The 13,968-nt window shown below is 44.1% G+C and overlaps 1 protein-coding gene across 11 annotated transcripts in view; it reads left to right on the forward strand.

Annotated features, from left to right (window-relative positions):
* Prkag2 (protein kinase AMP-activated non-catalytic subunit gamma 2) overlaps positions 1-13,968 on the forward strand; it is a 259,543-nt gene that overhangs the window by 220,930 nt on the left and 24,645 nt on the right. For 8 of the 11 annotated variants that reach the window (XR_012443292.1, XM_074060335.1, XM_020162011.2 and 5 more), the window contains one exon: positions 3,596-3,702. Coding sequence is in view for 10 of the 11 variants with exons in the window: in XM_074060335.1 (XP_073916436.1) it covers positions 3,596-3,702 (107 nt within the window). In the remaining variant the exon portion in view is untranslated. The remainder of the gene's footprint in view (positions 1-3,595; positions 3,703-13,968) is intronic. The other 3 variants (XM_074060340.1, XM_020162012.2, XM_074060377.1) reach the window with 1 other exon arrangement.

A 13,968-nucleotide genomic window follows, 5' to 3' on the forward strand; every position in this document is an offset into this window, starting at 1 on the left:
GCTGTGGGGGGCAGATGCTGTTGGTGCCAGACCCACATTCTCTTGGTCTAACCCATGTTCTCCATTTCAGCATCTCTGCCTGGGGATATTTGGCAGCTAGGCTTTAGGGCAGAAAAGCCAGAGGTAATGTCCAGTAAAAAATCCTTCACCTCAGAAGGGGAGGAGGCCAGTCTGAGTTCTGTACCGCAGCCTCTCTCAGCTTCCTCCCTCCCACCTTCACCTCCAGTGGCATCACACTAGAAACCTGCTTCCATGGGCACCCGCTTGAGTTTTTGCCTTCCCTGTCTCGTTTCCCCCTTGTCTTGGAGTCAGCTTTGGGAGGAACCACGCTAAGATAATATGCAATAAATATCTGTGGATTTAATTCATGGGTAAGGTGGGTTAGTTTCTGATTGTTCAAAGAAATTTATCATCCAAGAAGGAAAAGAATGTTAGAATACACACTTAACTACTAACAAAATACAAGACAATAATTGTTGAAAATATAGGCAAAACTCATTCAGAAGCCAGGTGCAGTGGCTCACATCTGTAATCCAGGAGATAGAAATTGGGAGGATCACACAGTTCAAGGCCAGCCCAGGCAAAAAGTTCTCAAGATCCCATTTCAATCAATAAAAGTGGAGTGGTGATAAATGCCTGACATCTCTGCCACACGGGAAATGTAAATAGGAGGATCTCAGTTCAGACTGGCCCAGGCATAAATGTGAGACCCTGTTTGAAAAATAATTAAAAGTCAAAAGGGCTGGTGGCAGGGCTCAGTGGCAGAGTGCCTCCTTAACAAGTGCAAAGCCCGAGTTCAAAACCCCAGTGTTGCCAAAAAAAAAAAAAATCGGAGGAAGAGGTCAATATAGATTTTCTTCCCTGCCCTGTTAAAGGAAGGCTCGTTGCCCCTTCTGTGTGCAGGATTTGCAGTGCAGACACTTTGGGGACAGAGGACAGGGCCTTGTGTTCTCCCATGTTTGTGTACCCAGGGTGGCCTTGCTCACAGGAGGCATCAGATGGTTCAGTGAGTGAGTGAGTGAAGTGGCAGTGTTTAATGACAAGAGATGTTGGACCCGCAGAGCTAGCTTTCAGTCGCACTTTGATCACTTCCTAACTTTGGGCAAGTAACTTAGCTTGCCCTGCCCTCAGGAGAGGAAGAAAGGCCTGTTCTTCCAGGTTGTTACATAAATTAAATGAGGTGATGTGTTGCAATACCTGGTCCATGGTGAGCACTGGGAGGTTGACTTTTGTGGGAAAAGATGGCATGTAGGCTGGGTTGAACTGGAGCAGGAAAATATAGAGAACATTAAAGCAAAATGAACAGGTGCAGGATGGTGAGACTGATGACAAGGAACCTAGCAGGGCCTGCACAGGGCATGGCAGGGAGGTTTGTGAGCGCCACACTCACACCTCTGGACTTTACTGCACAGCAGGAGGGGACACGCCACAGAGGGATCTGTCCAGGGGGTGGCTGGAATGATGGCACTCTGCGTTAGGAACTGGCGTGCCCAGAGGAGAGGTCACAATTGAGAACAGCTGTGGGAGTGGCCCACAGAATTTGTCATGAAATTAGGAAACCAGTTGGCGTACATTCCCACGGTAAGAAACAGAAAAAGTGACGAGGCTCCTTTCCACAGTGAAGGACTTTACCATACTACCTTACGCTGAAAACTGAGTATGCCACAGTGCTTTTGATTTCTTCATTTACTAAGTGGTCTGAATCTTCCAAAGTCCCCAGTGGGTGTGGGTTGGATGGAGCTGCCAAAGACGTCTTGGGGAGAGGCTAGGTTAGGAGGGAGTGGATTGAGGCAGAACAGGGAAGACTGGTCATTGCAGGCCAGGGAAGGAGGAGGCATCCTGGCTAAGGTCACAGTCCTGGAACTTACGAGCTTCAGGTTCAGTTCTGGCTACACACCTACCAGTCATGCCCTTGATCTGAGGGCAAATGGAGTTCACTGGGCTGGGATGGGAAAAGTGTCCCATCCTAAAATTGTTTTAAATTTACATGTTTTGTGGCTATGATTCATTTGTGTTGCATTAAACTAGATTTGTGTATTTATGTAGAGATTATATGGACAAGACTTCTGTTTATTACTTTTTTGCTCTTTGAGCTATATTATAATATTTTTGTGCATTGGATTGTTGTCTTGATTTGGTCAAAATTTGGATATGTATGAATTACTTGAATGTAATTTTTAATAATTAATTTTGTTGATAGATTTATATTGTAACCTTTTATAGTTTTTGAATAAATATAGTCTGCCTTCCTTAGACACATTTGTTCAGGAAATATACATTTTCCTGTTATTCTCATCAGAAAAGAAACATTTGAATATAGTCTTCAAATTCTTTCATATTATGTGGCTTTTATTTTACTATTTTGTTGTAAGCCTGTTGTTTCATAGTGGAGGTTTTGTGAATAAGATAGTTGTAATATCTAAAATCACCATCTGTGTGGCAGAATTTTAATTCTTTTCAGAATTATTTGATGTAGTCTTAAAGAGCTTTTGCAGATGATAAAAAGTGGAACAACTAGAATGTAGTATTTTGAGTTCTAGAAGGTACCTAAACAGAGACCTAAATAAAGAAATAACTTTCAACTTAAAAAAAAATAATAATAATAATAATAAATAAATTTACATATTTTTGTTGCAAGTCTATAGAAATACCATAGCTTTGTTTTTGTTTATTGGCTCTATATTTGTGACCTCGCTAAACTCATTCTTTTTGGATCTGGGAACTTCTCCTAGATTCTTTGCTATTTTCTATGTAGAAAATTATCTCGTGTGAACAAAGGCTGTTTTGCTTTTTTCCCTTTCAGCCTGTAGGCCTTTCATTTTTTTCTTGCCTTATTGCACCAGAGGGAACTTCTGGTGCTGTGTTGAACAGAATTAGTAAAGAGTGAGTGTCCTTGTCTTGTCCTCGATCCTACAGAGACGCCATTGCTTATTTTCCCAGTAAGGTGTTAGTGATAGTTTGGGCTTTTTTGTTTTGTTTTGCTTTGTTTTGTTTTTTGCAGTTTCATGCACTGTTTTGGACTTTTCATTTCAAACATCATTTGGGAACCAGTGCACAAAAATAAAACTGAAAACCAAAGCAAGTGCAAAGAAAACTTTGTATCAATCCCTGTTCTTATACAGCAGCAGTTTGCACATCAAAGAAAGCTCATGTATTGTCACATTTTTTCTTAGCTGACAAGCAGTAAAGAATCCCTTAAAAAGGAAAACAAGTATATATATCAAATTGTTTTCTCATCTATATAAACAGGAAACAGTGCACTTAATGGTGAAATTCTGCCCAGAAATGATAAAGAGATTATCCTGTGAACAGGTACAAAGTATCATTCCTGCTTTCTTTTGTTTGAAATCTTATATAGCTGCATGCTGACAAGAGCATACCATACCACAGAAGAGATGAATGACCTTTCAATAACTTGAGGTGTACTCTTCACGGAAGAGCAACACCTCGTCGGTAGGTCAGTGTTTCACAAGTGTAGTGTCACATATGTATTTTAACCCTTTGTAAAATGTTAGCCTTTTTTTTTGTACATGGCTTTTCATCAGTTGAGGGAGTTGTTTTATTATTACTGATAAATTGTTGTTCTTTTTTTTAGCAGAAGACTCAGAAAGTGGTGTTTATATGCGATTCATGAGGTCACACAAGTGTTACGACATCGTTCCAACCAGTTCAAAGCTTGTTGTCTTTGATACTACATTACAAGTAAGTATTTCCAATTTCATGAACTTTCAGTATGTTGTTTGGACAGCTACTTGATGTGGCAATTTAAATCCAGCAGTGCCAGAAACATGTTCTGTGACTTTGCCAAATGTCACCCACTTTGCCGCAGTTTTCTCTCTAAATTCTTAAAACTCCTTGTCAACCTTATAAGGTTTGTGCCATTACTGTCCTCTAAGTACAGATAAAGAAACTCTGATTCTAGTTGAAGAACTTAAATCACAAAACTTAGTCTGCAAATTCTCAAGTTAAGGACTTTATCCACAGAGCTGGCATGAGATGGAATCTGGAATTTAAGCTCGGGCCTTTCCACATAAGTTCAGAGCCAAAGTTTGTGTTCGCCAGGCTGCCCGCCTCCCTTGGGAAGCCTAATAGTCTTTCTTGGTTGTTTAATAAGATGTATGGTAAATATTTGAAATAATATAGTTAAAAAGAAGATACTAAGGTAGATAATCTCTTGAGAAAACTTCATTGATCTATTTTTAGCAGAAAATTTGGACCTGATCATTTTGCTATTAAAATTGTCCTTACTGGGGCTGGGGGCATGGCTAGTAAGTATGAGGCCCTGAGTTCAAACCCCAGTACCACCAAAAATAAATTGTGCCTATTGTAGTTCACTTTCAGTCAATATGACTTAGAATCACGTGTGAAAAGTCCTAAATCATACACAAATGTAAGGATCAAATGACCTTTAGGGTAGTGAAGTAGGTGTGTATATGTATGCATTTAGATTTAAATTTCTATATAAATCGTCACCAAATAGGATTGTCTTCATTTGTGTTCCCCAGAAGTATACACTGAGCCAGGAACTTGTGGGCAGGTGGTTTATAAAGGATGAGCTCCCAGAAGCTACAGGAAGCCCAGCAAGGGTGTGATTTCACCAGAGACCTGCGGAGGGCAGCCTCAGCCTGTGTCCTGATGGCCCCTGGCTTCCTCTTGCTTTCTTCTGCCCTAGCTGATCCGTCCAGAACTGTTCTGGGAGATTCCTCCCTGGCTCCTCCAGCTCAGCCCTGGCCCTGCAGCTCTTCACTTCCCTGGATCCCTCCCCCCGCTGTAGGCTGCCTTTGCTCCCACTCGAGCACACACAGCCCATCTTCAGAGGACCCCCAGGCCCTTGGAGCCACTTTGCCTCTTCTCTGTGATGCCATTTGGCACTGACAGGAAACAAGAAATGGATTTGTTTTTGTATAATTTCACTTTCTAACTGTTTCTTGTAAACATGGGAATTCAATTGATTTTTTGGTAAGGTGGCTTTATGTTCAATGACTAGGTAGATTCCCTTTGAACCGGGGAAACTCCAAGGTCCCTTTTCAAACCCAAGATTCTCTGATTTTTTTGACACAGAGAGGACTGAAAGCATCCCAATATAATACTACAGTAGAGACAGTGATAGTCATTTTAAGAAAGGTGGTTGCAGTCTGGGGCATGACTCAAGTGATAAAGCACCTGCCTAGCAAGTGTAAGGCCCTGAGTTCAACCCCCAGTAGTGCCAAGAGGTGGTTGTTATGTCTGCTACTATAAATTTCAGTAGTTAAGCCAGGCACATCTGTAATCCTAGTAGTTGGGAGAACCATGGTTCAAAGCCAGCCTGGGCAAATAGTTCCCAAGACCCCATTTCCAAAAAATAACCAGAGCAAAAAATTTTTAATAGTTAAATAGCTAGATATCCTGAATGCCCAAAATAAATGACTGGCTTAACCCATTTCATGCTCACTCCTATCCCTCAAATGGTATCCTTGTGGAGGTGGCAGATCTCCCGCCCCCCCTTGCCATTTCTGTGAACACAAACAAGTAACGGTTGACTTTTGCCTGACTTTTCCCTTGCCATGCAATTGACCTTCTTTGGAATTAAGAACTTAAGCAGGATGAGTAATACATTAAAAATGTTAGAGGGCACTGTAAATATCATTTCTGTAATTAACATCAGCTATGCTTCCTTTCCTGGAAGTTATTTCACCTGCAAGTCTCTTATCATGGAAATAGGGAGAACATTAGCATTGCTTAAAGCAATGCACAATGCAAACGTATGTTTGAGGATTTGGGCATTTTGTAGACACATACTGCAGCGTGGGTCATTGGCACACCCTCGAGAGCTAAGAAAACAGACAGGGAGGGTTGCACGGGGACACAGAGCCAGAACAACCTGATATCCATCACCAAAAGAGCGCTTGCATAAATTCTGGAATAGGCCTATCAAAGACTACCATGTAGCCATTAGGAAAAATGAAAATATGTTTGCCAAGAATATTTTTTAATTAAAAAACAGTAGACTACGGGACAGTATATATAATTACCACGTTACTTGGAGAGTCTGAAGTCTCAACCCCAGCTGATCTGGAGACTGAAGTCAGCCATTTGCAAGGAAGAAGGAAAAGGAGACACTCAGAGATCATAGGATAGAATATCACCTCAGTAGAGAAGAGCAGAGGCTGCACTGCCCTGGTGGGAGGGAGGAAGAGCGCTCTGCGCACAGCTTTTTTTTTTTTTTTTTTGGTGGTGCTGGGGTTTGTACTCTGCGCCTCACACTTGGTGAGCAGGCACCGTACCACTTGAGCCATTCCATCAGCCCTTGCCCACAGCTTTTCTGTTTCCAGCTTCAGTCTCTTGTGAGGCCAACTCAGCCTTTATGATTGGGTTCCCTGAAATTCTCCTAAGTTTAATACTGGGATTAACTGAAGGATCAGTGGCAGTCTGATCTTCTGGCCATCTCACAGGGTTAAGGAAAAAGAAACCAAATGTGCCCACTGGGAGACTGTCATCACCACAGGTCTCTAGAGCCCATTTGCAATTCTGTCACAGTCAGTGGTGAGAAGCATCGGCAGGCCAAGCCACTTTCCCTACCCAAGCTCCCAAGACTGGGAGTAGAGCGAGGGAGGACACCTCGGACACCTGTGTCAGCAGCACATTGTCGCGCGGGGTGGGGGAGAGGGCAAGTGCCATCTCGGCTGCCATGCATACCACACTTAGCCTGGGGGCCACAGTCAGGCTCAGGCTTCTGGTCACTCAGTATCCCATGGTTAGCTGCCCAGTTTCCGTTTCTCTTCCCAGGCCAAAGGGAAAAGTAGTTGGGGCATGTTCGTGTTGAGATGTCCCCCTGTGCAATTCCTCTTGATGGAGACTTCACGAAACATCCCTGGCCTGACCCTGCTGTGTAATCAGGTCCATGTGGAATAGCATCGGGGCTTGCTCCCCAGCCTGATCTTGCTCCAGTCCCCTTTTAGTCACTCAGTACGTGTGTCAGAGTACACACAAATGTGTACGTGATGCCTCCAGAAGTCCTACCCGGCGTTGGGTAGTGGCATGTGGTGTCCTTCCAGCACTTTCCCCAGGGATGTTCCACACATTTTGTGTGCTAGCCCCATACAAAGAGGAAGTTCCAGAGGCTTCCTATTTGGCTCTTCCTCCTACACATTTCTTACTTTGCGGGCCAGAGAGCCCATGGAGGGATTCTACTAACTGCAGAATCATACACGGGAATGGAGGAGATAACTAGAGCCTGGCTCTGCAATCCTGCCATGCCCCTGATGGCTGAAACTCGGGTTAAGATGCCATCTGGTCTGACTAGCAGACCAGAGTGGCATTTTGTGTTCTAGGAATTAGCAGCCATTTGGAACCAATGTCCAGTACCTCGGGACAGCCTACAGCTCTCTTTGTAAGTCTGCTGGGAGAGACATGGAGGAGACTACTGTGTATACGGCAGGGCTGCAGGTTGCTCCCTGGGACTGAGTCTGTGAGCTGGTCTGGGCTGGAAACTGGGTGAGAAGACAGGACTCTCCAGCGTGAAGACCCAAGTCGTGGTGTCGGCCCCTGCACTTAGTTTTTCTTGTCTTGTAGCTCAAGTAACATGTTAGAAGACCGAGTCTCTTTCATTCTTAGGGAGACTGCCACCAAAGATCCTGTGGCTTAGACCACTCTAATTACTACTCCTGGGTTGCTCTTGATGGGTACCTTCTTGGCACCAAGGACTGGCCCTCTGCTACCAGGGAATGTCGTTCCCACTCAAATCACTGAGGCTGTCCCAGGCATCAACTCCTGCTGTGTGCCTGGCCCACAGAGGGCAGCCAATGTGGAACCTGTCAGAGTGAAGGGACTCCCCTGCCTAGATCATGTGCTCCGCTAAGGCTCAGGGACGGAATGTCCTTGGAGTTGAGAGTGAAGGTTGCACCTCAAGAACCTGTGCGAGCGCTCCCGTCTCCCTGAGCCTATGGACTCCCTTTTTACCGTGCCACAGAAGTGCTGCCATTGCAGCCATTGAACATGCTGTGGATTTTAGTCAGTCAACCAACATGCAGTTACAGCCACTTCTGGCTGCATGGCATGCACCAAATTAAATGAACAATTTCTGTTAAGCCCATCAATAGCAATAAATTCTGCAAATCAGCGTCAACTTCCTTTTCTTTCACCTAACACTGTTGAAACCTGTCTCCAGTTACAGGGCAAGGGCTGGCTGGGGTTGTCTGGAGAGGAATGAGTGACTGTGCATCATTTTTCCCAGGAAAGCCAGCCTCTGGGCTCTCGAGCAGAGAACAACCTGTGAGAATGTCAGCCATGTCTACTGCCATGGCAGACTGAGAATGAGTAACTCCGGGATTCAGGAATCCTGGTTTTGTCTGAGAGAATGATGGCTAATCTTGACTGTTAACGTGATTGGGTTGAGAAACACCTAGGAGATTGATAACGTACACTTTGGGGTGTTTCTGTGAGGGCATTTCCAGACATAATTAAATTAGATCAAGAGGGCTCCAACCTAGTGAATGGCTTAATCCATTTGGTGGTTTCAGAATTTGAATTCTACCATTGGGAGATGTTAGAGCCGTGGAATGTGGTTGAAGGAAATAGGTCTGGGGGAGGGGTGTCCTTGGGATCTGTCTCTTGCCCTGGCTCCTTCCTGTTACTCCTCCACTCTGCTTCCTGTCCAACATCAGGTGAACAGCCGGGCTCCATCACACCCTTCCCATCGTGGTGGACTGAAATCTCTGAAACTGTAAGCAAAGTAAATCTTCCCTCCATTAAGTTGTTTCTGTTAGGTACTTTGGTCACAATGATACGAAAACTAACACGGAGTGCATCCACATGTCCTGTGCAAAAGAGCCACTCCTCCCAAATCAGCACCCAGCTGTCATCGCAGAGGTGTGGTGAGGCTGGGAAGCGACCTGGTGCTGCTGTGTCATGCAGAGTCATGTTTGTGTTTGTTCGAGAGCATTAGCCCTGTACAAGAAGTGAGACTTTTGGGGGGCTGACTGTGAGAAATGAGCCACTCGTTTTCTCTGTGTTCCAGACACCAGGGCTCCCTCCTGCACCAAATGCTGTGGGCCTTGGTTCTGCCTCAATGACAGGTGCAATAAGCACTTCCTCTTGGGCCTCTGGGTGCCATCACAGTCACAGAGAATGGTTTGTTTAGTCACGGAACCACAGCATGGCTTCCCACTGACTGAGTGCTTAGCACTGTTCAAGCCCAAGGACAGGACAGGACAGCAGTTCCAAATGCTGGTGCCAGTTTCTCCACCAGTTAGGGGCCAGTCAGGAGACAAAAACTGCACTAGTTATTTGAACAGTTAGCATATGCGAATCTGAACAGGCTGTACGATAACAGGGTAAGTGAAAGGGTAGATAAAGACTTGGAAGGCAGGAGTCTCAAAGTCTGGTTCCCAAACCAGCAGCTTCAACACAAATCAGGCTCTTTAGAATGCACCTGCTGAGTCGGAAACTTGGGAATGAGGCCCAGTGATCTATGTTTTACTGTGTCCATGAAGCGCTCTTAACCACTGCTGTACAGTGCCATGGAGGTAAGAGAGGTCCTGGGACGTGCCTCTGGCTGGTGCTTGTGTCCCTGGGTTGGGGTGGGGTCTTAAAGAAGGTTGAGCTACACATAATTGGGGGGAAAAAAAAAAAGAAAAAGGACCACAGATTGGATGCAGCTGCTGCTACCGGAAGGAAGCAGGTGTTAAAGTAAAACAGTGCTGGGATGGAGTTCACAGGAACAGTGGGCAGACAGGAAGTCCACAGGCTGCGGATCGGAAGCCAGGCTGCCAGCAGGAAGCTCACAGGCAACAGACTGGAAAAGCATCCCTTCCTCCTCCAGCTTTGAGTTCCTTACTATGTTTCTTTATTTTTGGAACCTAAAATAAAGCCAGCTGGCAATGCTGAAATGTGGTCTACAATTTCCTAGTATCACAAAATCAAGTCATGGGTGGATTTGGAGCTGAGACAGCTTAATAATTGGAGGAGCAGAAAAGGCAGCTATGTCCCTTTCCCTTCCAAGTAAGCCCAGCAGTGCAGTGAGCCAGAAGTGCTAAGAGATGACACCTCAAGAATTGTGAGAGGCTCAGCAGTCAATAAAATTTCATAAGAGAATCATCACACCCCAGGATCAGGGGTACAGCATTAAGAATTAAATAGACTTTCCCTCACAATAGTAATTATGGTTGGGTTTTCTTTAGCAATGCCCTAGAAACAATAGCTTTATTTTTAATAAACATTTTAGAGTGGTTTTAGATTTACAGAAACATTGTAAAAATAATTCAGAGAATTCTCATCTATACCATACCCAGTTTATTTTCAACATCTTAGATTACTATGATATATATTTGTCATAATTGTTGAGCTAATATTGATATGTTAGTAACTAAAGAACACAATTCGTATTTCCTTGGTTATTACCTAGTGTCATTTCCCTGTTCAAAGACTTCATCTAAGTTATTACTATGTCACATTATGTCTGTCGCAACTCTGTTGTAGCAGTTTCTTAAGACTTTCCTTGTTTTTGACAACTTGGTGATTTTGAGGTGTCTTGATCACACGTTTTGCAGAGTGCCCTCTATTGAGATGTGTTTGTGTTTTCTCACAATTACACTGGGAACACAGGTTTTGGAGGGGTACATACCACCCACATGACTTGTCACTCTTCATCTTGATTGTGTGGTTGAGGTAATGTCATTTTCTCCACCACGAGGTCATCCTTTTCCCTCCTTCCAGTAGCCAAGTCTCTAGTGCAAGCCACCGTGCATGCCCAGCCTCAGGGAGTGGGGAGTTATACTTTACTTCCTTGAAAGCAGAGAATTTACAAACCTTAGGTAGAAGTTTGTTTTTTCAAGGGAGATAGGTCTTCTCCCCCATTTTTAAATTTATGCATTCATTTCGATAATGGTTTTAGGAATACTTACCTTATACTTTGGTGTATAGTCCAATGCTACTTTTTTTTTTGCTGAAATTATGCCAAACAATACGATTTGTACTATGCCAGCAAGCAAGTACCCAAATAAATAGCTTTTGCCAAATCATTTTTGAAAAGAACACATAGGACATCCAAATAGAGTGAAAAGTGAAGTGGGAGGGCCTGACTAGGAGAGTCATTACAGGAGCGCCCAGGATCGTCACAGTTTGAGATTTCGGCTGAGATACACAAAGGGCAGGGGTGCTTAATTATTTTCAGGGCAAGAAGAAATGGGGCGCGCTGTCCTCTTGTTCAAGACTGGTGCCGCTGGCGGGGTTGGGGAAGTGAGCCTCCGCCAGGCAGGGTGCATGCTTTCAGTACAGAGAAAGAAGTCGTCAGACTGCAAAGGGCACAATAAATAGTGGCCAGAGATATGGAGAGCGCCCCTCTGCACAAGCCAGGTCTGATTCTGACCCAGATGAATCACATCCTAGTTCTGTAAGGGATCAAGATTGTCAAGCCGTTCTTGATGCTGGAGGCACTGTGGAGAAAAGAAAGGAGAGGAGTGAGTCCTCAGGTCACATGAATGGAAGCTCTCTGACTTGCGTAAATGGGTGATGCATTGACAGGCATATCTGGATGTCACCTAGATAACTGGCAAAGCCTGTGTGATGTCCTCATGGATAAGGTGCAGAAGTGTAGTTTGGCGGGGCAGTGAGTGAACTAATGGCCGAGCTGGAACTTAATGTTAAGTCTAAGCCAGCCTGAAGCAAGTTTTCTAGCTGTAGAAAATCCGTTTGCATCACTTTCTATTCCTGCCCCTCCTCCCTCCACGCAGGACATCACTGCACCGCAGGCCCACACTGTGGGTGTAGCCAAGGGAGCACAGTGAGTAGATAAAAGCTTCTGCCCTGGGGCAGCCAACTTCCTACTTTGTTCTTTCTCTGGGTCACCCTCTGGCTGTTTATCCCTCCTGTCTTCCTCCAGCTCCTTGGCCTCACCCCCAAATAAACTGCACTGCGGCAGGCCCTGCCTCCTGGGCACCCCAGCCTGAGAAACTGGTAGTACTCCAGAGATTCTTACACCCTGAGCCATTCAGCATTTGGGACAATGACCCGAATGTCAATTTTGTTGATGGCATCACCTAATTTACTGATAATTTTTTTTTAATTTAACAGGGATCGTCAATAATCAATATCCAGAAAGAGTCCTCATTTCAGCTAAGTTAAATTCTTAAGATCAGTTAATGAGTACATGGTATCCAGAACAAAGGAATACCAGCATACCAATATTCCAGAAAAGAGCAAAAAACAGAGGCCAGACACTGAGGATTATGAGTGTGTATGTGACAAAGCCCTGCCCACGACAGGGCATGCTATTAGCTAATCTAGAATATTTCAACATACATAGTAGATTTAAATGTCAGATTGTACAAAAAAAAAAAAGGCTTATAATAAAAAAAAATAGTCTTTTGTACCTGTTATTCATTTCCTTGTCACATTCCCCAGAAATAACCTGTGAAGATGTTAAACACAAACTCTCAAACATTCAGTCCACAACACTTCCCGAGAAAAAAATACATGGACATTTTAAGTTTCCCTTACCCTCACTTCATAGGCTGCTGTGTGTAGAATTCCATAATGGAGTAACATTTTACTTGGAATTTTGAAGGCATCACCCAGTCCAGCTCTCAGTGTTGTCAAACAGAAATTGGTTGCAGTTTCTTTACATGTGATTTTATTTTTATTTTTTCCCTTGGACGCTTTTAGGGTTTTCTCTTTATGTGATTCTCCAAATTTTCACAGTAACGTGCTTTGCAGTCTTTTTTTTACTCATCGTGCTGGGGCGGTGACATGCCTTTGGAATCAGACACTTTACCCAGTTCTCTGCTCCCTGTATTATTTCTTCAACAATTTCCTTGTTACTGCTTTTTTTTTTTTTTTCTGGAAGTTCATTTAGCAGATCTTACACAACCTGAATTGATTTTTGGTGTTCTTACCCTTTTTTTAAAAAATCTCTCATTTTCTTCTACTTTATGAAAGATTTTTTTCCCCCAGCCCTTCTAGGAAGTGACATACAGACGCAGGACTTCTGTGATGTAGCACCCGAGGTTTTGTCCTGCGGCTGCCCATTCTGTCATTAAGAGTGAACAGTGAGAGTTGTTGTGGACAGACCTGTGTTTGTAGGTAGTCGTCTTGCCTGGTGGACTTATTCAGGGGCAGTGGGGCAGCCATCTTTTTATGGAAGCTCATAAATGTTTCATTTCTGGAGTAGTTTGGTTTCTCCGGAAAGTAGTCATTTGATGGCGATGATGGGTAGCTGTGGTTCTCGCCTCATTTGATAACCACATCTCCATGTTTCTTTAGATGTCCACCACACACACACCCCTGTGCCAGAGCCTCCAGACTTGAGTCTCCAAGTGACCAATGAGACTTCTGGCTGTTTCCTCTGCACTGGGCTCCATTCCCAGCCCCTCCCCACACAGTCCTTCAGTGTGACCCCTTTCTCTGTTCATCAGCAGTCACTCTCCATCTTTTTTTTTTTTTTTTTTTTTGTCTTGTATCATGTTTGTGGTCATAAGTGACTCCCAGCTTGTTTTATTTCTTTCTTTCTTTTGAAGTACTGGGATTTGATCTCAGAGCCTTGAGCTTGGTAGAACACTCTTACCACTTGAGCTATGCTCCCAGCCATATTTCTCATTTACAATTGCTGCTGTTTGGGGATAAGTTTTCAAGAGAAGCTGTCAGAAATGCTTACTCTGCCTTTTTTAAACTAGAGAGTCACAAGGAAAACTGTGGGAGTAACAGAAGGGGAGACAGGTCCCTTGGAAGTAGAACAAACTGAAAAGGCGCTTTTGATTAGAGTGACACAGGTAGACTTTTTTGTGGAGTTTGAAGTTTAGGATGCACTGGGTTTCATAGGTGGAGCTGAAGACAGGCTCCTTGAAGTAGAAGGAACATTGTGACAGAGGGATGGGACAGGGAGGTCAGGAGCAAGAAGTCTGATGTGGCTATTGCAGCAGGCTGAGGTTGCATTGTGGAGGGTGTTCAAGGCCACAGTTAAGAAGTTGGACCCTTCTTTGTGCAGAGAGTAGGTAT

This window comes from Castor canadensis, chromosome 2 (genome assembly GCF_047511655.1).
Source record: "Castor canadensis chromosome 2, mCasCan1.hap1v2, whole genome shotgun sequence".
NCBI classification, from domain to species: domain Eukaryota; kingdom Metazoa; phylum Chordata; class Mammalia; order Rodentia; family Castoridae; genus Castor; species Castor canadensis.